Here is a 25,966-nt window from a genome sequence, read left to right as displayed (position 1 = left end):
TGGTATTTAATTGAATTCATTCTTTGCTCTACCAGTGTAATGTTCCCCGTGCCACTAGCTGCAACACTAGCCCAAAGCATGATCGGTTCCTCCCCCCCACCCCACCCCACCCCACCCCACCCCACCCCGTGCTTAACGGTTGGAGAGGTGTTCTTTTCATGAAATTCTGCACCCTTTTTTCTCCAAATATACCTTTGCTTATTGCGGCCAAAAAGTTCTATTTTAACTTCATCAGTCCACAGGACTTGTTTCCCAAATGCATCAGGCTTGTTTAGATGTTCCTTTGCAAATTTCTGACGCTGAATTTTGTGGTGAGGACGCAGGAAAGGTTGTCTTCTGATGACCCTTCCATGAAGGTCATATTTGTGGAGGTGTCGCTGCACAGTAGAACAGTTTTGCAGTCCAATGGGGGTTTTGATTTGCCTTTCTAGCAATCCTACGAGCAGTCGGTCAGGAAGTTTTCTTGGTCTTTCAGCCCTCAACTTGACCTCCAACGTTCCTGTTAACTGCCATTTCTTAATTACATTACGAACTGAGGAAACGGCTACCTGAAAATGCTTTGCTATTTTCTTATAGCTTTCTGCTTTGTGGGCATCATTTATTTTAATTTTCAGAGTACTAGGCAGCTGCTTAGAGGAGCCCATGGCAGCTGATTGTTGGGACAAGGTTTGAGGAGTCAGGGTATTTATAAAGCTTTGAAATTTGCATCACCTGGCCTTTCCTAACAATGACTGTGAACAAGCCATAGTCCTAACATGCTAATTATGGTCTGAGACCTTGGTAAAAGTTATCTGAGAGCTCAAATCTCTTGGGATGCCCAAATATCTGCATGGTGCTCCTTTCCTTTTTTTCACTCTAAAATTGTACAAAACAAAAATAATACACTAACCTTGCTTAAAATGCTGAAAAGAATGTTTCATCTTTAACTTTAACTTTTGGCGATCAGTTTATCTTCTCCTCACTTAATTATTCACAGTAACAGAAATTTTAACCGTGGTGCCCAAACTTTTGCATGCCACTGTAGATAGGGTAAATGCAAGCAGGTTTTTTCCACTGTGATTGAATGAGACTAAAACTAAAGGTCATGGGTTAAGGGTGAAAGGTGAAAAGTTTAAGGGGAACATGAGGGGAAACTTCTTCACTCGATTAGATGTAGGTTCAGTTTCAGCATTGAAGACAATCTTGGATGGGTATATGGAGGGACGTGGTCTGGGAACAGGCCAATGGAACTAGGCAGATTAATGGTTCGGCATGGAACAGATGGGCTGAAGTGCTCCATGACTCTGTTATAAGATCTTATCAAAATTTTATGGGCTTATGAGTTACTTTTGCGATTAGACTCTAGTGTATTGCATTAATACTATGCTCTGTATTTTCAGATTTATTCCTACTCGATCTTTTGTCTCTGTTTCATCACTTCTACTTAGACACTGCTCTCGATGGCCTTGCAGTATGAAATTAAGTGAGGTTCTGAGATGGGAGTGGTACTAATGATACTTAAGGCTTAAATGCTTTAAATTCCATTATCCACCTCTGCCAAAGATGCATGAATTGACAGTTTTTATTTTGAAATAGGTAGTGTTGTTAACCTCTCCTCCTGGTTCTTTTGTGATATGCTTCCTTATCTTCATTGCACCACATTGGAAATTGTGAAGTACTGATTAAGATTAAAATGGGTTGTGTGTATTGTGCAAGTGGGATAATTGTTTTGAGGGAAATGGATTGTATGGTTTCTTTCTACTTTATTTAAATATCCTTTCTACTCATTTGGAGTATGGGTGGAAAGCAAAGGTTAGAAGCTTGCCAGACATCACCAGTTTACAGATAATGACGATAATTGGATTTGGACAAATCTGCAATTTAAATGTTCTGGCCTCGAGTATAAACTACTGAAATGTAGAACTCAACATCATCTGCTCATTTTTTAATGAAATTTATGCCTATTGGTTGCAGCTAAATTGAAAGAGATATTTTGCCACCCAATCTTATCAGTCTTGAGATGGCTGTATGTGAAAAATTATTGTTATCTGTAAGTATGATTGGTCAGTTAAGACACCTTAAAAATTGACAGCTTTTCTTTAAGTCCTGGACCATATACAGGACCGAAGAGATAAGGACAAGTTTCCTTTCCTAAAATAAGATGGCGGCATGTTCAATTGCAGGACCAAAGGTGTTATTGTCTTTTTTTAAACATGTACATTTTACGATTTCCAGACTTTGTTGGACATTAAGAACTTAAAGTACTGTAGGTCTACCCATCAGCAAGTTGCTTGATGGCAAAGAAACTGAAGGAGCTGGACTTGGTGAGGATTGTGCTGCTGCTTGCGTTAGAGCAATGTCGGAAAAGGCACTGTGAGTCTAACATTGAGTGATTGTCTTAGTCGCTTATCTTGTAATCACAAGACCCTGTGGTACACTGTTAACGTGGAATGCTGCAAGTCTAATTCGCTGACTTATTGGCACATGGCAGGGGAGCCGAGTGGCCTTGGTTGTAGCGAAGACTAGGCTTCAAGCCCCGTGTCACCTGTTTACAGCTGCCCAGGAGAGAGGCATTGGAGCCAGTGGGCTCCACTGAAGGCAGTGTGGTGCTGCCCCCAGTGTTCACTTGGCAGAAGACGAGCTGTATTGTGTTCAAATGCAAACTGCTGCAACGTAGAAACATAGAAAACCTTCAGCACAATACAGTCTCTTTGGCCCACAATGCTGTGCCGAACATGTACTTACTGTAGAAGTTACCTAGGGTTCCCAATGCCCTCTATTTTTCTAAGCTCCATGTACCTTTCCAAGAGTCTCTTAGGGTACGTCCACACTAGACAGGATAAATCCGTAACCGAAGCTTTTTCTCTTCATCTTGACCCTCCGTCCACACTGAAACGGTGTTTTCCTCTCCCGAAAACGGAGATTTTCTAAAACACCCTCCAGAGTGTGTAAATTTGAAAACACCGGTTGTGCAGAGCAGTGTCGACGGGGTAAATGGATATTTTTAAAAACGCTGTCATGATGTGCCAGAACAGATGGCAGTAGCGTGGCATTTCATTGTTTTCTTGAACACAACCCCCCCCATACAACCTAACAATTTCAGAACAGACAGCGATGAGACTGAAGCCAGAAGTTAGAAATGTACTCACCAAATACCTTGCTTACTGAATAAATAAGTATACTCACTTTGCCCTGTTTTCTGTCCTTGCTTGTATGAAGGTGGTTTACCTATTTATGCAAGAACTTCTCTGACAATAGATGTGTAATAGCCTAATGTAACATTGTATGGAAATACAAGATAACATTGATGCAGACATGTTTTATACATTTAACAAGGCTCTTTATTTGTCATGGTCCCTTCTGGCAATCCTCCACCTTACTATTTACCCAGGAATTGGGCCTCAATCCCCTCGTTTAATTTCCAATCATTCCCAGGTTCCACTAACTACACACACCTGCTTTCCATCAGAAAATGCAGGATAAAGACCCTGTGATCACAACATGGAGCTGCCAGTTCATTGGTTGACTCTGGTGTGAGTAACCTTGTTTCATGCTTTTTAGGACTGTTAGATCTAAGTGTAGCATCGCTCCTGGATTCTCTCCAAACCCAAGACTTTGGGTAAAGACTCCCCTGGAAACCGATTCTATGCTCGCTATGGCGATAACGTCTCTCGACTCTGCCCCTGCGCCCATGTTCTGCGCTTGGGTTTGTCCACCGCCACGCTTGTGTAAGATTATTAATGTATTGCTTGTGCAAACTTTCAATAGATGCAATTGTCACTTTTGCCCGGTAACTCGTTTTATTGCACATGTTAAATACAGCAAAATAATACACAAAGACACGGCAAAAGTAAAGGCAAACAAATGAGGTAACAGCAAATTTCACTTTTGCCTGGTAACAAGCCTTATTGCATTTAGTTATAGCTGTTGTCCCTTTCAGCGGTGAAGAGACTATGGCTGTATGAAATGTTTCTGGACAAATGCACACCAAGTCTTTCGTTTGGCAATTTCCTTTTAAGTTTTTCTAGTCTAACTGGACAAATGTGCAGTAAGTACACTGTTTCCTCTTCGCTTGTTTTCCGTGTGTCCTGCACATGCCCAGTAGGAGGAGATTCATACAAATATCCGTCTAATGTGGACGGAGGTATTTTCGAAAACGCCTGGTGTGGATGCCTATCGTTTTTACGCGAAACCGGCATTTTCAAAATTATCCGGTCTAGTGTGGACGTAGCCTTAGAAGACCCTATTGTATCCGCCTCCACCACCAGCGTCGGCAGCCCATTCCACACACTCACCACTCTCTGTAAAAAAAAAAAGCACTTACCCCTGACATCCCCTCTGTACCTACTTCCAAGTACCTTAAAACTGTGCCCTCTTGTGTTAGCCATTTCAGCCTTGGGAAAAAGCCTCTGACTATCGCCTGATCAATGCCTCTCATCATCTTATACACCTCTGTCAGGTCACCTCTCATTCTTTCCTGCTCCAAGGAGAGAAGGCCAAGTTCACTCAACCTATTGTCATAAGGGATGCTTCCCAATCCAGGCAACATCCATGTAAATTTCCTCTGCACCCTTTCTATAGTTTCCACATTCTTCCTGTAGTGAGATGAACAGAGGAATCTTGGGATCCAAGTCTGTAGGACACTCAAAGCTGCTGCGCAGGTTGACTCTGTGGTTAAGAAAGCATACAGTGTATTGGCCTTCATCAATTGTGGGATTGAGTTTAGGAGCCGAAAGGTAATGTTGCAGCTGTACAAGATTTGTTTTTTTCTTTGACAAATCTTATTAAATTTTTTTGAAGAGGTTACTAGGAAAGTTGACGAGGGTAAAGCAGTGGATGTTGTCTGTATGGACTTCAGTAAGGCCTTTGACAAGGTCCCACACGGAAGGTTGGTTAGGAAGGTTCAATTGTTAGGTATTAATATTGAAGTAGTAAAATGGATTCGGCAGTGGCTGGGTGGGAGACGCCAGAGAGTGGTGGTGGATAACTGTTTATCAGATTGGAGGCCGGTGACTAGTGGTGCGCCTTAGGGATCTGTACTGTGTCCAATGTTATTTGTTATATACATTAATGATTTGGATGATGATGTGGTAAATTGGGTGAGTAAGTATGCAGATGATACTAAGATAGGTGGAGTTGTGGATAATGAAGTAGGTTTTCAAAGCTTGCAGAGAGATTTAGACCACTTGGAAGAGTGGGCTGGAAGATGGCAGATGGAGTTTAATGCTGATAAATGTGAGGTGCTACATTTTGGTAGGACTAATCAAAATAGGACATACATGGTAAATGGTAGGGCATTGAAGAATGCAGTAGAACAGAAGGACCAAGGAATAATGGTGTATAGTTCCCTGAAGGTGGAATCTCATGTGGATACGGTGGTAAAGAAAGCTTTTGGTATGCTGGCCTTTATAAATCAGGGCGTTGAGTATAGGAGTTGGGAAGTAAAGTTGAAATTGTACAAGGCATTGGTGAGGCCAGATTTGGAGTATTGTGTACAGTTTTGGTCACCGAATTATAGGAAAGATGTCAACAAAATAGAGAGAGTACAGAGAAGATTTACTAGAATGTTACCTGGGTTTCATCACCTAAGTTACAGAGAAAGGTTGAACAAGTTGGGTCTTTATTCTTTGGAGCGTAGAAGGTTGAGGGGGGACTTGATAGAGGTATTTAAAATTATGGAGGGGATATATAGAGGTGACGTGGATAGGCTTTTTCCATTGAGAGTGGGGGAGATTCAAACAAGAGGACATGAGTTGAGAGTTAAAGGGCAAAAGTTTAGGGGTAACATGAGGGGGAACTTCTTTACTCAGAGAGTGGTAGCTGTGTGGAACGAGCTTCCAGCAGAAGTGATTGAGGCAGGATTGATGTTGTTTAAAGTTAAAATTGGACATCAATATGGACAGGAAAGGAATGGAAGGTTATGGGCTGAGTGCAGGTCAGTGGGACGAGGTGAGAGTAAGAATTCGGCACGGACTAGAAGGGCCGAGATGGCCTGTTTCCGTGCTGTAATTGTTCTCTGGTTATATAGATCCCTGGTCAGACCCCACTTGGAGTACTGTATTCAGTACTAGTCACCTCACTACAGGAAGGATGTGGAAACCATAGAAAGGGTGCAGAGGAGATTTACAAGGATGTTGCCTGGATTGGGGAGCATGCTTTATGAAAATAAGTTGAGTGAACTCAGCCTTTTTTCCTTGGAGAGATGGAGAATGAGAGGTGACCTAATAGAGGTGTATAAGATGATGTGAGGCATTGATCGTGTGGATAGTCAGAGGCTTCATCATTGTGTTTAGTCACTACCTCAGAAATTCAAACAGGCTTCTAAGGCATGACCTGCCTTTGACAAAGCCATGCTGACCTAATCACAAAATGCCTCTTCAAATGTTCATAAATCCTGCCTCTCAGGATCTTCATCAACTTACTAACCACTGAGTAAGAAGTAACATGCAAGGGCCCAGAGACTTGGACTGTATTTTTTATGACTATATTTTAATGCTGTCATATGTACTATATGTGCCTTGTGCTTTGTGTGACTATTGGTACTGTGTTTTACACCTTCGCCCCAGAGTAATGCTGTTTCGTTTGGCTTATTCATTGGTATTCATGTATGGTTGAATGACAATTAAACTTGTACTTGAAGATGATAGTTAGTGAATCCGATGGACTTTGCCTGATGATCAGTAAGCTGCATGATCACCATTAGTAAATAATGACCAACTCTAAATAAATTATCCTGCTGCCATAAAAAGAATGAGTTCAGTTCCATGGCTTGTTTGTCTAGGTTGCCTGAATGAGTAATCCGGTATTATAATCATCAAGCTTGTAGACCTCAGTAAAGACTGGAGGACTTCATGGACCTTGACTTTGGGATATCATAAGACCATAAGACAAAGGAGCAGAAGTCGGCCGTATGGCCCATCGAGTCTGCTCCGCCATTTTATCATGAGCTGATCCATTCTCCCATTTAGTCCCACTCCCCCACCTTCTCACCATAACCTCTGATGCCCTGGCTACTCGGATACCTATCAATCTCTGCCTTAAATACACCCAATGACTTGGCCTCCACTGCCGCCCGTGGCAACAGATTCCATAGATTCACCACCCTCTGGCTAAAAAAATTTCTTCGCATCTCTGTTCTGAATGGGCGCCCTTCAATCCTTAAATCACACCCTCTCGTACTAGACTCCCCCATCATGGGAAACAACTTTGCCACATCCACTCTGTCCATGCCTTTCAGCATTTGAAATGTTTCTATGAGGTCCCCCCTCATTCTTCTAAGCTCCAAGGAATACAGTCCAAGAGCAGACAAACATTCCTCATATGTTAACCCTCTCATTCCCAGAATCATTGCAGTGAATCTTCTCTGTACCCTCTCCAACATCAGCACATCCTTTCTTAAATAAGGAGACCAAAACTGCCCACAGTACTCCAAGTGAGGTCTCACCAGCGCCTTATAGAGCCTCAACATCACATCCCTGCTCCTATACTGTATTCCTCTAGAAATGAATGCCAACATTGCATTTGCCTTCGTCACCACCGACTCAACCTGGATGTTAACCTTAAGGGTATCCTGCACTAGGACTCCCAAGTCCTGTTGCATCTTAGAACTTTGAATTCTCTCCCCATTTAAATAATAATCTGCCTGTTTATTTCTTCTGTCAAAGTGCACAACCATACACTTTCCAACATTGTATTTCATTTGCCACTTCTTTGCCCATTCTTCCAATCTATCCAAGTCTCTCTGCAGACTCTCTGTTTCCTCAGCAGTACCGGCCCCTCCACCTATCTTCGTATCATCAGCAAACTTAGCCACAAGGCCATCTATTCCATAATCCAAATCGTTGATGTACAACGTAAAAAGAAGCGGCCCCAACACGGACCCCTGTGGAACACCGTTTTGTAACTCAGTTTTTAACACTTTTTTTGGATCTAGGCAACACCAGTAAGGCCACTGATTATTATATACAGTGGATTCCAGTTAATTGGGCTATCGGCTAATTGGGACAGCCTGTTGTTAGGGGCGATTCTTAAAAACCTAAACAAGAAAATAGCCAAGGTTCCTTTTGTTTATTCTGGACACTATGCTGCTTAATCAGGACAAAAATGTTGCTGAATAGTTTTTTAACTAGCATCCGTCGTATGTACTGGTCTGGGCATTAGACACTACACTGTTTTAAATAACACACACAAATGCTGGTAGAACGCAGCAGGCCAGGCAGCATCTTTAGGAAGAAGTACAGTTGACGTTTCAGGCTGAGACCCTTCGTCAGGACTAACTGAAAGAAGAGATAGTAAGAGATTTGAGAGAGGGAGGGGGAGATCCAAAATGATAGGAGAAGACAAGAGGGGGAGGGATGAATCTAAGATCTGGAAAGTTGATTGGCAAATGGGATACAAGGCTGGAGAAGGGAGAGGATCATGGGACGGGAGACCTAGGGAGAAGGGGAGCACCAGAGGAAGATGGAGAGCAGGCAAGGAGTGATTGTGAGAGGGACAGAGAGAGAAAAAGGAAAAAATAATAAGTAAATAAATAAGGGATGGGTTAAGAAGGGGAGGAGGAGCATTAACGGAAATTAGAGAGGTCAATGTTCATGCCATCAGGTTGGAGGCTACCCAGACGGAATATAAGGTGTTGTTCCTCCAATTTGAGTGTGGCTTCATCTTGACAGTAGAGGAGGCCGTGGATAGACATATCAGAATGGGAATGGGATGTGGAATTAAAATGTGTGACCACTGGGAGATCCTGCTTTCTCTGGCGGACAGAGCATAGGTGTTCAGTGAAACGGTCTCCCAGTCTGCGTCGGGTCTCACCAATATATAGAAGGCCACACCGGGAGCACTGGACACAGTATGTCACCCCAGCTGACTCACAGGTGAAGTGTCGCCTCACCTGGAAGGACTGTCTGGGGCCCTGAATGGTGGTGAGGGAGGAAGTGTAAGGGCATGTGTAGCACTTGTTCTGCTTACAAGGATAAGTGCCGGGAGGGAGATCGGTGGGAAGGGATAGTGGGGAACAAATGGACACAGGAGTTGTGTAGGGAGTGATCCTTGTGGAAAGCAGAAAGGGGGGGGAGGGAAAGATATGCTTGGTGATGGGATCCCTTTCGAGGTGGCGGAAGTTACAGAGAATTATATGGAGAAGTTAGGGAGGCTGGTCATAACGTCAGATGTGTGTGCTTGTGTTATGGTATTTATTTGACCTGACGGAGAGCAAATTAAAAAGCAGCAGTTTTTGATATGTCATGCAGGAAGACAATCAAGGCAGTCCATTATCTATATAAGGTGTCTGTGCTGATTTTGTTCATTTACAGTCAAAAGAACAGGGCAGTGTACACTGGATGAATTTGTCAATAACTATTATGAACTAATACAGTTTTGTAGTACTGTATAATGTTGATGTTCTAATGATGTCAGTGTTATGATATCATATTTTGCATTTAGATTGTTAAATTCTATTCAAGTATACCATATCACTTGCTCAGGAGATTCTGCAGATGCTGGAAATCCAAAGCAACACACACAAAATGCTGGAGGAACTCAGCAGGTCAGGCAGCATCTATGGAATTGAATGAACAATTGATATTTCAGGCAGAGATCCTTCATTAGGATTGGAAAGGAAGGGTGGAAGACACCAGAATAAAAAGGTGGGGGGAGAGGATGGAGGATAAGCCAGAGGTGATAGGTGAAGCCAGGTGAATGGGAAAGATAAAGGGCTGGAGATGAAGCAATCTGATAAGAGAGGAGAGTGGGCCATGGAAGAAAGGGAAAGGAGGGGCACCAGGAGGAGGTGATAGACAGGTGAGAAGAGCAGTAAAAGGCCAGAGTGGGGAATAGAAGAAAAAGGGTAAACAAAAAATTGTTACTGGAAGGAGAACTTGACGTCATGCTCAACAGAGATTGTTCTTCTTTGTTAGTTTAGGAAACTTAACATCTCAGGGTGTATCCTGATGAATTTTTACTCAGCCATCATTGTGTTTTGATTAGCTCTATCACCGTTTGGTTTCCACTGCTTTCTCCCTCTCCAAGTCCAGGTTGCTGCAGTTGGTGCACTCAATGGAGAAGATCATTGGCTGTCAGCTACTGACATTAAAAGACCTGTTAATTGTCACATGGTTTAAGCACTGTTTTCTCTCCCATGTCCTTATTCATCCTTCCTTCTATTTACAACTGATCCAAGACTGATCAGCTAAGACTAACAAGCCTACAACACCGTTGCTCAGATGCATGAGAAGTAACTCTTCCCTGGATTCTATCCTATCACTGGCATCCCATTTATTCTCGATGCTTTTGCCTCTTCTCAGCAGTTTAAACACGCCTTTCTTACCAGTTTTGACAAAGAGGTGTCAACTGAAATGTTAACTTCGTCTTGACAGATCCTGTCTGATCTGATTAGAATTTCCAGCATTTTTAACCCCTGTTTCAGTTTTTTCGAGTATGCAGTTTAAAAAAAATTTTTAAACCTGACCCTTTTTTTCCCTCCCTTCAATCTAATGCTTTCCTCTTCAGGATCAGTGATGTAAACGAGATTTTGTATTATATGCAACTGACATCATAGCTTTAATCTTATGTCTTTAACATAGCTGAATACTTAGTCACTTGCCCTTTGTAGCAATGTCACAGCCTTCCTGCTACTGAAACTTCAATCACCCTTTGCCATTGAAACACAAGTTGATAGATGTATTCTAAGAGAAATTGTTTCCATTGGAACTTATAATCAAAATACATATGTCACCATATACAACCCTGAGATTCATTTTCTTGCGGCATTCATAATAAGTACAAGAAACATAATAAAATCAATGGAATACTACACCCAACAGGATAGGCAAAAAGACAACATGTGCAAATACGAAAAGAAAGAGAAAGGCAAATAATAATAAAAAATCAAAAAATATCGAGAGCCTGAGAGATGAAGAGTTCTTGAAAGTGAGTCCATAGGTTTTGGGAACAATTCATTGTTGGATGAGTGAAGTTATCCCCTCTGGTTCAAGTGCCTGATGGTTGAGAGGTAATAATCATTCCTGAACTTGGTGGTCTGGGTTCCTCAGAGTAGAAATATCAAATACTAGTTGGCATAGGATTAAGGTGAGGAGACCCCAGTCAGTCTGGATTGGAAGCAGCATCTCCAACACCATCACACTGAGCACGGGGGCCCCCCAGGACTGTGTGCTCAGTCTGCTGCTGTTCACTCTGCTGACCTACGATTGTGCTGCAACACACAGCTTGAACCACATCATCAAGTTCACCGATGACACGACCGTGGTGGGTCTCATCGGCAAGAACGATGAGTCAGCATACAGAGAGGAGGTGCAACGGCTAACAGACTGGTACAGAGCTATCAACTTGTCTCTGAGTGTGAACAAAACAAAAGAGATGGTTGTTGACTTCAGGAGGACATGAAATGACCACCCTCCGCTGAACACCGACGACTCCTCCGTAGAGATTGTTAAGAACACCAAATTTCTTGGTGTTCACTTGGCGGAGAATCTCACCTGGTTCCTCAACACCATCTCCATAGCAAAGAAAGCCCAACAGCGTCTCGACTTTCTGCAAAGGCTGAGAAAAGTCCATCTCCCACCCCCCATCCTCACCACATTCTACAGAGGTTGTATTGAGAGCATCCTGAACAGCTGCATCAATGCCCGGTTCGGAAATTGCACCATCTCGGATCACAAGACCTTGCAGCAGATAGTGAGGTCAGGTGAGAAGATCATTGGGGTCTCTCTTCCCGCCATTACAGACACTTACACCACATGCTGCATCCATAAAGCAAACAGCATTATGAAGGACTCCACGTACCCCTTATACAAACACTTCTCCCTCCTGCCATCTGGCAAAAGGCACCGAAGCATTCGGGCTCTCACGACCAGACTATGTAAAGTTTCTTCCCCCAAGCCATCATACTCTTCAATACCCAGAACCTGGACTGACACCAACCTACTGCCCCCTATTGTGCCTATTGTCTTGTCTATTATTTATTGTAATGCCTGCACTGTTTTTGTAGGTCTGGGTAGGTCTGTAGTCTAGTGTAGTTTTGTGTTGTTTTACATAGTTCAGTGTAGTTTTTGTATTGTTCATGTAGCACCATGATCCTGAAAAATGTCTTATTTTTACTGTGTACTGTACCAGCAGTTATGGTCAAAATGGCAATAAAAAGTGATCTGACTTGATAATGTTTAAAGATGTATGAGGTGTGCTTTTGTTTTGCTTGGTGATAGGTGCCTGATAAGTGCTGCTGGAGTTGAGAGATGTGGCTGGTGGTGGGAAAAATGTGACTGCAATGTACAAGGAATTTAAGCAGGCGTATAATGTGTAAGGGAAGAGAGGGATATGCATCATGTCTAGAGAGATGGGATTAGTTTAATTTAGCGTCATGCTTGCATAAACATTATAGGCTGAAGAGCCTGTTTCTGTGCCATACTTTTGTTAGATAAAAAGGTGGCAGAATGGTCAATTATAATGAAGAATTTTCATAACAAACCTGGTAGGTAAATAGTGCAGTGATTGATTATTCATTGAATGCAAAGCAAAGATTGGAATGTATAGTTAGAATTATGATAGAAGATGAAATATCATTAACATTTTCAAAGAACAAAGCAATGTTTTTACCTTAAGCATGACATTTTTAAATAACGGAGGATTAAATCCACACATATAATTAGAACACTGCAAGAGATGGGCAAATTCTGATTATGGTTAGTACACCTTTAAGTACTCTCCTGTATTCATCTGTCAAAAAACAAAGTTTTTCCAGCAGTAAGATTTCATTGGAGCACTAATTTCTGATGCTCATAATGACAGGTAAGAATGGAACATAAGGAACAGGAGCAGGAGTAGGCCTGCCCTGCCCTTCAATAAGATCATGGCTGACCTGACCAAGCACTCATCTCCACCTACCTGCCTTTTCCCCACAACCCTTAATTCCCCATACTATGCAAAAATCTATCCAACCTTGTCTTAAATATATTTACTGAGATAGCCTCCACTACTTCATTGGGCAGAGAATTCCACAGATTCACTACTCTTTGGGGAAAAGCATTTCCTCCTCATCTCCATCCTAAATTTATTCCTTGGAATCTTAAGGTTCAGAGGAATAGTCTCCTAGTTCTAGTCTCGCCTACCAGTGGAAACAACTTTCCTGCCACTATCTTATCTACCGCTTTCATAGTTATGTATGTCTCATCCTTCTGAACTCCAGCGAGTACAGTCCCAGGCGACTCAATCTCTCCTCATAGTCTAACCCCTCATCTCTAGAATCAGGCTGGTGAACCTCCTCTGCACCACCTCCAAAGTCAGTTTTTCCTTCCTCAGGTAAGGAGACCAGAACTGCACAAGTGCTCCAGGTGGGTCTCGCCAGTATCCTGTACAGTTGCAGCAGAACCTCCCTGCTCTTAAATTCAATCTCACTAGCAGTGAAGGCCAGCAGTTCCTTTGCCACCTTGAGAGCCTGCTGCACCTGCAAACCAACCTTTTGCAATTCATGCACAAACACTCCCAAGTCCCTCTATACTACAGCATGCTGCAATCTTTTACTTGGAAATCCCTGACAATAATTTCTAGATTTCCGTATTTGTGCATCTGAATAAACTGCAAGTTGTTAGTTTTATTATGACATAACTCTGATTTGTGATGTTTGAAAGGTAGAAATGAAAATGAGATCATAAAAGATAACACAACACAAGGTATTTAATATTTTGTTTTAAATTCAATAATATATTCACATTGAGTGAAGAAAAATGTTCCTCTCTGATAGAACATAAATTAGCAATAAAATGTACAACAAGCTGTAATTAAATGAATAACCACAAATCTGGGAACCAGTTGAAAGCCATAGATTAAATTCACTGCTTCTCTTGGGTATTACAGATAGTTTGCTCATCTAACAGTAACAGCATACTTGCATAACACTCTGAATGAAGCACAATGCCCCTTGGTATTTCAAGGATACAATCAGACAAGATCACAATAAAATATTTGAAGAAAGTAATTTAAAGTTCAATTTACTTTCTAATAATTGGTACGATTTAGAGCTTCCTGAGCAGCTTTTGAAATGGCATTATCATTTCTGTTAAGTACTTATTTCTGTGACTGCTGACATGAGTTCTGGGTTCTGGCTGAAATTTGTAAAGATCTATTGATGTTCGGGTGGGGTGGGAGTGGAGAAGCATTTCATTGCCTAATAATAAACTTCCCAGTTGTTGCAGAAATTGGAATTTGATGGTTATTAAACCACTAACTTGGCAATTTAGGGTACAATGACATTGGCTTAAAGGTTAATTATGATTGCATAAAGTTTCACTGTTTTCTCTTGCATTTAGCTGATGTGATGGTGTTGGTAAGTGTAAAAGGCTCATGCAGAGTTGATAAATGAATCTTTATTGAGGTAAAATTAAGCAGTTAAATGACAGAATAGGTCAAGGGGCTGAATGGCTGTCTAAACAACCTTAACTCCAAGGATGGAGAAAACATATATATTTAATGGATTCAGATAAAAAAATAAGATTGAAGTGACTGAACTATATCAAATTAATTCGCTATCAGACTTCTGATTTCCAATTTCAAGTCATATGTGGATGTGTGACGTGAGCTATTTTGTCTGTTTTCCAAGAATGATTTTTTGGAGGTTTGTCAACGGGAAAAGGATCATCACTAATATGGTCTGCATTTGTTGTCCATTGCTTTATGCCCTGAATGGAACAAGACAGCTACAGTGGCATGCAAAAGTTTGGGGACCCTATTCAGAATTTCTGTTACTGTGAATAGTTAAGTGAGTAGAAGATGAACTGATCTCCATAAGTCATAAAGTTAAAGATGAAACATTCTTTTCAACATTTTAAGCAAAATCAGTGTATTATTTTTGTTTTGTACAATTTTAGAGTGGGGGGAAAAAGGAAAAGAGCACCATGCAAAAGTTTGGGCACCCCAAGAGAATTGAGCTCTCAGTTAACTTTTACCAAGGTCTCAGACCTTAATTAGCTTGTTAGGGCTATGGCTTGTTCACAGTCATCGTTAGGAAAGGCCAGGTGATGCAAATTTCAAAGCTTTATAAATACCCTAACTCCTCAAACCTTGTCCCAACAATCAGCAGCCATGGGTTCCTCTAAGCAGTTGCCTAGTACTCTGAAAATTAAAATAAAGGATGCCCACAAAGCAGGAGAAGGCTATAAAAAGATAGCAAAACATTTTCAGGTAGCCGCTTCCTCAGTTCGTAATGTAATTAAGAAATGGCAGTTAACAGGAACGGTGGAGGTCAAGTTGAGGGTTGGAAGACCAAGAAAACTTTGAGAGAACTGCTCGTAGGATTGCTAGAAAGGCAAATCAAAACCCCCATTTGACTGCAAAAGACCTTCAGGAAGATTTAGCAGACTCTGGAGTGGCGGTGCACTGTTCTACTGTGCAGCAACACCTGCAGAAATATGACCTTCATGGAAGAGTCATCAGAAGAAAACCTTTCCTGCGTCCTCACCACAAAATTCAGCGTCAGAGGTTTGCAAAGGAACATCTAAACAAGCCTGATGCATTTTGGAAACAAGTCCTGTGGACTGATGAAGTGAAAATAGAACTTTTTGGCCGCAATGAGCAAAGGTATGTTTGGAGAAAAAAAGGTGCAGAATTTAGTGAAAAGAACACCTCTCCAACTGTTAAGCACGGGGGTGGATCAATCATGCTTTGGGCTTGTGTTGCAGCTAGTAGCACGGGGGAACATTTCACTGGTAGAGGGAAGAATGAACTCAATTAAATACCAGCAAATTCTGGAAGCAAACATCACACAGTCTGTAAAAAAAAAAAGTAGCTGAGGATGAAAAGAGGATGGCTTCTACAACAAGATAATGATCCTAAACACACCTCAAAATCCACAATGGACCACCTCAAGAGGTGCAAGCTGAAGGTTTTGCCATGGCCCTCACACTCTCCTGACCTGAACATCATCAAAAATCTGTGGATAGCCTCAGAAGAGTAGTGCATGCAAGATGACCTAAGAATCTCACAGAACTGGAAGCATTTTGCAAGGAAGAAATGGTGAAAATCACCCAAACAAGAACTGAAAGACTCTTAGCTGGCTACAGAAAGCGTTTATAATCTGTGATACTTGCCAAAGGGGGTGTTACTAAGTACTGACCATGCAGGGTGCCCAAACTTCTGCTTTCGACCCTTTTCCTTTTTTGTTGTTTTGAAACTGCAAAAGATGGAAATAAAAAAGTAATCTTGCTTAAAATATTAAAGAAATGTGTCATCTTTAACTTTGTGCCTTTTGGAAATCAGTTCATCTTTTACTTGCTTAGCTATTCACAGTAACAGAAATTTTGGCCGGGGTGCCTAAACTATTGCATGCCACTATATGTATTATTTAATTGTCAAAGTCAGGTCGGGTAAGGATGGCAGATTTCTTCCCTAAAGTGTATTGGTAAGCCAGATGCATGTTTAACAGAAGTGTGTGATAGCTCCCTTTGCAAACAAGAGAAAACCTGCAGATTCTAGACATCCAAGCAAGACACAGTGCTGGAGGAACTCAGCAGGACTGAAGGGACTTGGTCCGAAATGTCGACTGGCCTGCTGGCCTGACTGGCATTTTATGTGTGATATTAAACCTGATTCTGATTTGGCACCTGAAGCATGGTGACGCTTGCAGTATGGCCCCAGCATATCCTCAAAGCAAGCAACACATTTTCTTGAATGTTTCAATGTATGTGTGACAAATAAAGCTAATCTTTAAAAAAAAATCTATCTTCAATATATTAAGCACTGTGCCACCAAAACCTAAAGCAGATACATTTAAGTTCCTAACACTGCTAACGTATTGAAAGTCGGACTGTTGTAAGAATATTGGATTAATCTACATATTCAGTATTGTGCAAAAGTCTCAGGCACATGTATATAGCTAGGGTGTCAATGTGTAATTCTGGTGGGAGCGAAGGATGTTGGAATGACTGGAGTGGTGCGGATGTGGAAGGTGTGTGGGACAGGTGAAAGAGGAGGAATGGGGGTGGCGTGGTTGTAGACGTACCCAGCCCTGAGACAGCAGGCAAGGTGAGATTCCAAAAAAATGGTTTATTGATCATTACAAAATGTCTCTCTGGTGCTTCTCACTTGCTCCCACCCCTTTCCCCTTTTCCTATCCATGATTTCCTTCTCCCTGCTTCCTACCCACTCTTAGTTCACAGCAGAGACCATATCAGAATCAGATTGATCATCATTCCTGTATGTCATGTTTTTTTTGTTGCAGTGGTACAATGTAATATATACAATTACTGCAGTACTGTGCAAAGATCTTGGGCTCCATATATAATTATATATCTAAGACTTCTATGCAGTACTGTAGGACATTTTAAGTCTGGGGTAGCGGAGGTATAATTTGTCCATCTGTGCTGATCACCCCATTCTTGACTCAGCTGTTCCACCGTGAACACGATCTTTTATGAGTCAATATGATGCTTTCAGATCAGGTCATGCATAGCACATACCTCTGCCGCACTGTTCAGGTGTGTTTCTGGGGTACAGGGGCTAGCGACCCTTGTGCCTGTTTTGTGTTCTATCGCTGAGCAGCAGTGAACCATCTGATTGGCCTATCAGAGTTCTCTTTGGGAACTAGTTGACTTGATCAGCATTTCTGATCTGGCTGTTGTTCACGATTGCACTTAATTTTTAAAAAAAGTACAAAGATAAAGGGAACCAAATATCTTTATTTAAGAAAGAACATGCATTTGGAACACACACAAAATGCTGAAGGAACTCAGCAGGTCAGGCAGCATCTTTGGAAGTGAATAAGCAGTCGCTGTTTAGGGCTGAAACCCTCCTTTGGGACTTCCAGCGGACTTAGTATTCCAGTACATGTCGCAGCTGACAATATAGGGCTGTAAAAATTATTGATCATACTGAAAATACTGAGAAGATTAAGCAGTATCTGTGGCAAGAGATAGATGACGTATCAAAATTGAAGAAATATTCTACTAGATTTTCTATTTTGATATCAAATTTCCAGCAATTGTAATTTTTGATTTTCAGTACGTGGCAGCAATTTGTCGGTACACAGGTAACGGAGAAATAATTGATACTCATCACTCATAATGTGGAATGAGGGATGAATATTGATGCAAGAACGTTGGAAAACTTGTGTACTATTTGAATAGTACCGTTCGATCTTTTGTATACATTGTCGAAGGCTAAGTTTCAGATAAAGCTTCATCTGAAATAAAATATCATTAACACATACCATTGAAATAGCATCCTGGATATTCTTGAAGCCATATCTTCTGACTAGAATATATATCCATATCTGAACATATTAGAAGCAGTAGGGCACTTGCCCCTTGAGCCTGCCTTGATAAATGATGATATAATTTATTCTAAGTGCAACATTCACATCTACCTTGAGTAACATTTTGCCCTTCTATCAGTCATCTATCTTTGTCTGCTGTGTAAATATTCAAACACTGTTTCTAAGCCCTTTGAGAAAGTATTCTAAAGACTCAATGTGTTCTGCTATAATGTCCTTAAGAATAGATTCTACAACAAACCAAGGCAGTAGTAGATTATTTTCTTGATTTCTTTAGAGACCAGTGGAGGTGAGGGGGGATGGGTGAAAGCTTTGAAAAGTGTACTTTGTTTTATTGGTTCCTGTTACCTTTCTTTCAAATTTTAAAGGTTGGATTCAATAGATAGGCTGAATGTGATTTCCTTCCTGCTTAAAAATGAGACATTGTGAAGTGAATTAGATGCACAACAACTTTGTTCTTAGTTTTATTAAATACGAAGTGTGATTGATAAGTTCGTGGCCTAAGGTAGAAGGAGTCAATTTTAGAAAACCTAGCACATTTATTTTTCCTACATTCACACACTTAGTCCAGTGGTTGTGGAGAATACGGATCCCTTCTTTGAAGAAGTCGGCGTCTTGGACCTCCAGAAGTGGTCCACAGCATGGGTGATTGATAAGTTCGTGGTCTAAGATAGAAGAAGTTGAGTTATACTGGTCTTGTTACATGCACGTGCAGTTCAACTCTTTGAGTGAAAATGCAGAAAGTTTGAAGTTAATAACTCATCTCCTTTTACCTTAGGCCACGAGCTTATCAATCACCCCTGATGTGGACCACTTCTACAGAGAAGGGATCAGTATGCTCCACGACCGCTGGACTAAGTGTGTACATGTAGGAGGGGACTATGTTGAAAAATAAATGTGCGAGGTTTTCTAAAATGGACGCTTACGTTAGGCCATGAACTTATCAATCACCCCTGGTACATGCGCATGCAGCCGAAGGAGTCTTTTAACAATCTGTCTATGTAAGTATAGTGTGAATGAAATTATTTGAGGTTCTCAGGGTTGTTGTAGCCAGGGTGGTAGTGGGGATAAGCTCCCACTATCTATTAATGCTCCCAATAATGTGTGTTTCAAATAGCCTCTGACAATCATCGGCCTTCACATTTGGCTGAGCTACTAACTCTGGTGGAACTATTTCTACTGACAGAAGAAGGGGCAAAGATAGGTTACTGGGACCATAAAACCAACCACTTCAGCCAGATGGGACTCATCAGCCATGGTTGGCAGCTTATCTAGAAGGAAAGCTCTAATCTCAAATCTCCACTGCCTTGTGGCCCATATCCATTCATGGAGAAGGCTTTGGGAGTAAACCCCGAGGGAAAAATCCAGAGCTGCAGCCCCTAAGGCAGTGCTATGTTGAGTTACACACTGACTGGCAACTCCTGCTACGTCATTGGTGCCAAACTGTTGGTGTCTCTGTTCCTGTAGATTCATCAGCTGCATGAAGTGGAGGAGCCTGCTGCATGAGCAACAAATGCTGTTCTCCATACCATACTGCCCTGACTTGCATACTGGCTTGTATACCATGTAGACAGCTAGGACACACCATCTATGGTCGACCATGACCAACAGAGAGCCTGACAAATTATTAGTGTTCCAATAGACATATAAATCATTATGCATAATATATGCAGATTGGAGCTTATTATGCATGTGTTATTTAATATGTAAGCAATTCTAATTAAGCAATTGATTTCCTTGTTCCAGTTCTATAATGCTATTGTGAACATATTGATAACATCAAAACTATCCACTCAATACCAACAATATTTTTGCTATGATCTAATTTAGCAACTGTTTATATGGTGGAGAAGACTATTTCTACAGCAATATTAATTTTTTGCAACTGTGTAACCCCTTTATCAATCATCTGTCTAAACATTCAAAGTTTGTTTCCAAACCCTTTGAGAAAGTGTTCTAAAGATCTGTTAACTTTTATTTACACTATACTGAGATCAAGAAATTAATAAAACTTTGATATCAAAAAAATGCATTTGACTTGGAAGCTTGTAATATCGTAATATTAAAAAATATGCTTCCAATATCAGATTGAACAATACTTTCTAAGGGAAATGGTAAATTGTACTTTAGTTCAAAAATGTATATGCAGAATGTTAGTATTTTGAGTGTCTATGATACTGGAAATTCTTGAGATTTCTGTTCCTGCTATTAGTGTTCCAATAAGCAAATGCCATGTGTCAACCACAGGTAAATCATTGACCTTGTAGTGGGTGGGTATGAAGAAGCTCCAAGTACACTGAACAAAGGCATATCTATGAAAATCAGGTTTTAGTGGGTGGGTATGAAGAAGCTCAGAATATGCCAAACAAAGAAATGCCTATGAAAGTGTATTTCTTTAAAATTATTTATTGTTGACATGCCAAAAACTAGTAGATCTTTGGTACTAGTATTACAAGAGGATCACCGTGGATAAACTAATGTTTGTGCCAAGTGCAACCTATATCGATAATACAACACAGATCAAATGCTGTTGTCAGTCCCTCAACATTTCTTAGCCGCAATGGCAATTGTTGTATTACATGTGATTATAAAATAACTTTAATATACCTGTACAAATTAATAAGTTGTGTTCTCTGAATGGTTTTTTTTGGCGTATAAGCTGTAACCAGCAACACTTAAGAAGCTAGTGTTTTCCTACAGCCCTTCAGGCTCACTCTATCTATAAAACATTCAGAAAGTTTTGTTTATTCAGTCAATTTTAGTTTTAGAAATTCCTTATTAGTGATGATATAGTCTCTTTATTTCAAATATTTCTGTGTTTCTGTTCAGTTAATGTGGAAGAATTTGAGTCTTACAGTCAACTTCAAGTCCTGCCAACTTCCCCAGATGCAAAATGTTTTCAAGCTGGGTAAATAGCCAAGAAATATTTGACGGAAAGAATAAGCTGGTTGTGAGATTGCAGGTTGGTGCGATGAGTGTGAAAAGAGAGGATAGCATATTTGCATCTATTCAAACCATATGTTTTTAATGTGCCATGGCAGGGAAAGAGAAGGAATAATGGAAAGGGAAAAAGTAAAGCAGACCTAACACAAGGACCATTTTAATAAATTGTATTCAGATCCACTCTTTATCCTGCCTTAATCATGCTAATCTTGCTATTATGTATACAAACTGAACTGACTTATTATCTAATTCAAAACTGAACAGCCATACCATGTAACATTCTTTTAATGTGCCTGTATTATTTTGAAAATGAGTTGTAGTTTAGGTACTCTTTTAGTAGATTACATCACTGAAGAGAGCATGCTTCACTGTTACCAAAACTTGTAAGATTTATTCAGTTTAGAATGATGCTGTACGCTCCAGCCTTTTAAATCAAATGTGTTGGAATGCACACTGCTTTCTTTCACTCCTACTTGAATGGGTCCTTAGTATTTCACACCAAGGTGTCCCTCAGGGTGCTGGGTCAGGCTACCAAAACAGCTTCTATGAAGGGATTAGAACCAATTAACATCTTTGTACACAAAAGCTGCTGGCAGCTGAACAGACGGCCTTGTGACCTGCTCAGGAGCTGCATGTTAAACAGGGGGCTGTGTACTTGAGCTCAAGTGGGGAAGGGGTGGGGAGAGTTTTTATTTATAATTGAAATGGTGCTTCCTGATGGATTATGGCAAAAAAAACTTGCACTGAATTAAGCTGCGCAAAAGAAGTCTGTAAACTCAGCTCATCACAAAGAAATACAAAATTTTGTATTAAACTCCATTTTAAGGTAACAAATCCAATGTTTAAAATATAGAATATTTCCAGTATATTACTTTCATAACATTAAATTTTTCAGATTACATTTAATTTCAGTAAATTGATACAATATTGAAATTCCAGTATTCAATTTTTCCTAAAATTTGTTTTAATTGCAGTAAGTAATGCAAGTCAATATGACAAAATAGCTTTGTATTTGTCAAGATGAATGTATCAAATACATAACTTGCCAGAAATGGTTCCTCTTTTGTATACCTGCTTAGCTTTTCTATAAATTAGTTACTGGTTACATTTAGTTGTCCGTTGTTCAAGCATAATATTAACATTTTTTATTGACAGATTAATACTTTTTAAGAAATCGTCCAGAGTACAAGATGAAGAACTCAACTTTCGGTTAACTGATCTGCTTTTAAAAATTTTTAATAGAAATATACTTTTTCAGCAACTGATTGTCTTTAAGAATACAAGTTTAAGCATTTTGCAACTTCCAAATGGAAACTAAAAATATTGTAGTTGATTGCAACACTGTTATATGGTTTTTCATGCTTGAACAATTTGCCTTGCTACTCCTGATGTTTGCTTATTAGTGAATGAAATGCAGGTGTGTGGGAAACAGCAACCGAACATTGACAGGTTTATTCTGTTGGCTGCAGCCTAATTAGTTGCATAGTGGATGCACCCTGCTAAGCTTTAGTGCACTGCAGTAGAGCTGGTCTGTTCTAATTTCCTTACAGCTTTGATATCGGTGAAGAGATTGACGGATTACACAAAAAGCTAAGCGTGATAGAAGCCAATCGAAACAATGCGGCCCTTACTTCAGCCACCACAGATGTGAGAGAAGACTGATCAGAAATAAATGTCAAACATAGTCAAATTGTCTTCTCTGTCTGCATGGGTAATATTTTCCCATGTAAAATAAAAAGGCCAAGGTAATAGCCTGTGTCTCCCTGTATTGCTTCATCACCTGACAGTAGCATCCAAAGTTGCAGTTAAATAATAAGGCAATTTTGAGCACTTAGTAATGTATCGAAATCACGCTGCAAAATATGCGCTTTTCTTACAGCTCACTGATAGTTGACCACCCGTACGTGCAACAGTAATGCCATTGTGTCTCGTTCATCAAATAGCGATTCTGTTAATATATTGAGCCTTGACCAGCAATTGAAGTATTCCATGGGTCTTTTCATACAGCTTGATGAAAAATGATCATTGTAATCATGCTGGTCTGGAAGGGAGTACGTTTAGTAAACAGACCAGCAACGCTACTAGTAGGTTTGAGAAAGCTGGATTTGTACAGAAGTGAGGTGATTTTTGTTTTGCATTAAGCCAGTGAAAATGTAAAAATTTAATTTGGATAGTGTACATTTGTACTAACTGCATTTAATTTTAGTTGCAGCACAGCACTTTGAAATATTTGAAATGTGTTGCTTGTATTTTTGTGTGTTATACATTGAATATGATAGTAAAATTCTGATGAGTACTAATTTTACTATGAATTTTACTTTTAATAGCATATAAGACGGTGTCTGGTGTAAATGGGCCATTGGTGATTCTGGATGAAGTAAAGGTAATTATTATAACAAAAATAATTAATTTGGCTTAATTTGGAATGCAAATTAAGAGTACAATTTTGAATCCCAACCAAATAACCGAAGTGTTTTGGCAAGAAATGTTGTGCTGATATTATGATATCAATAGCATACTTATAAAACAACTCTTAATTAGACAGTCAGTTTGACCGCCCCAAGTGTAAACTTAGATACTTAAAAAATGTGCTATTCCATCTGAAGTTATGTAATGCCATGCAATGAAATGCAAATAGCTAAACATATGTAAATAAAAATACACACCATTTTTTTAGAAGAAGAAATTTGTGGGGCTGGCATGATCTAATTATAAGTCCTGGTGTTGGAAAGATTAGAACAACAGGTTTGTATGAGTCTTTGACCAAAGCATAGCAAATGAAGGTAAAATTATTGATCTAAATATCACAAACATTTTTTCAAGAAAATATTAAACAGTTGAGAGCATGATTTGCTTGTACAGTAGTAAATTCTTTCAACCTAATATTGATTAAAAGTGATGATTCTTTGTTTTGATTAGTTTCCAAGATTTGCAGAAATTGTGCATCTTACTCTTCCTGATGGCACTGTCAGAAGTGGACAAGTTTTGGAAGTCAGTGGCAATAAGGCTGTAGTACAGGTAGGAATTTAATATTAAACTTGTATGATATTGAAATGAATGTGATAATATTTATTGATTGTCAATGCAGAAGGATTATCTGATTACCTCAGAAAAGTTGAGTGACTAGAAAAGGACGAGAGATACTGCAAAATGTAGATAAATAAAATTCTATCCCTTTTAGTTGGAACAATAAAAGCAAAATTTTTAAAAAATGGAAACATAGGAACATAGGAAACCTACAGCACGATACAGGCCCTTTGGCCCACAATGCTGTGTGGAATATGTACTTACTTTAGAAATTACCTAGGGTTACCCATAGCCCTCTATTTTTCTAAGCTCCACGTGCCTATCTAGGAGACTCTTAAAAGACCCTATCATATCTGACTTCACTACCGTTTGCTGGCAGCCCATTCCATGCACTCACCACTCTCTATGTAAAAAAAACAAAAACAAACTTGCCCCTGACATCTCCTCTGTACCTCCTTCCAAGCACCTTAAAACTGTGCCCTCTCGTGCTAGCCATTTCAACCCTGGGAAGTTGGAACTATCCACATGATCAATGCCTGTCATCATCTTATACACAATGGTGGATTGGGAAATGTTGATCTACAAAGAGACTTCAGTGTTCTTATACACCAGTTACTGAAAGCAAACATTCAGCTGCAGCAAACAGATAAGGCATGTGGTATGTTGGTCTTCATTACAAGGCACTTGGAGTACAACGGATGGTTTTGTGCATGTTTAACATAGATTTGGTAACTTACTATACTTCAATCCTTATAGTTCAGCAAATTTGAAAAATAAAACCTAGTGATCCTTTCTAATGCTTCTAACCTTTCATTTCAAGACATTAGAAAACCATAAGACAGTGGAGCAGAATTAGGCCAATTGGCCTGTTGAATCTTGCCAATACCATGCAGTGAAACAACCATTTTTATACACGTTAGGCAGCATCCAACATGGCAAGTGTCATCATTAGTATATGAGAGAAAAGCTGGGTACATGAATTTGGTCTGCACTGTGTACCAGATGGTTGAAGTTAGTTTTTAATATCCTAAGAAATCTATTTTAAAAAAATTATTTCAATTTACTTTTTGCTGCAATTGTTACAGGCATAGTGATTTGGTTCTGCAGCCAGTTGGCCTTTGATAGCTTGAAGTGGAAGCTTGGTTGATAATACCATATGAATCCACAATGATTTAACATTCAATGCCTGCATTTAGCTCATCTAACTCTGTACTCCTATCTATGATGATGATGTTGACTCAGATCTGAGAGGCCAGCATTGGGCATTTTCATGCCTTACAAGGTGCAGTTGGAAAGGCTGTGTGGGGTGCCACTCCTTGCACGGACATTTTGCAGTATTATTTTATGAGGCTGAGTTGCGAGCTCGACACCAACCCGACGCGGATGGAGAGCGCGCATGGGGGCAGTCCGTCACTGGATCGAACTCGGGAACCTCCGTTCTTGAACCCGGCACTGATCTCACTGCGCCACCAGCCGACCTAATCTATGTACTTGTGTTTTCTCAATGTTATTGCTCTCACCTCATATTCCTTCTGTGGCAATTCATCCATATACGCATCACCCACTGCCTGAACAATTTTCTCCCAAGATACCTTTTAAACCTCTTACTACTCACCTTAAACCTATGTCCTCTAGTCTTTAGTTTCCCTACCTTGGGAACAAGAATGCCTTTTCACCTTATTATACCCCTCATAATTTTATACATGTTTATAAGGTCACTTCTCAATCTCCTACATTCTGCAG

General features: G+C 40.2%; 1 protein-coding gene across 1 annotated transcript in view; it reads left to right on the top strand.

The window, feature by feature from the left end:
• The window catches only part of atp6v1ba (ATPase, H+ transporting, lysosomal, V1 subunit B, member a), an 89,072-nt gene that overhangs the window by 12,879 nt on the left and 50,227 nt on the right, over positions 1-25,966 (top strand). Inside the window, exons 2-3 of the mRNA XM_072239615.1 lie at positions 23,524-23,579; positions 24,116-24,214. Of these exons, the coding sequence (XP_072095716.1) occupies positions 23,524-23,579; positions 24,116-24,214 (155 nt within the window). The remainder of the gene's footprint in view (positions 1-23,523; positions 23,580-24,115; positions 24,215-25,966) is intronic.

The sequence above is a fragment of the Mobula birostris genome, chromosome 21 (assembly GCF_030028105.1).
Source record: "Mobula birostris isolate sMobBir1 chromosome 21, sMobBir1.hap1, whole genome shotgun sequence".
Lineage (NCBI taxonomy): Eukaryota > Metazoa > Chordata > Chondrichthyes > Myliobatiformes > Myliobatidae > Mobula > Mobula birostris.
This window is presented reverse-complemented; position numbering and strand designations above follow the sequence as displayed.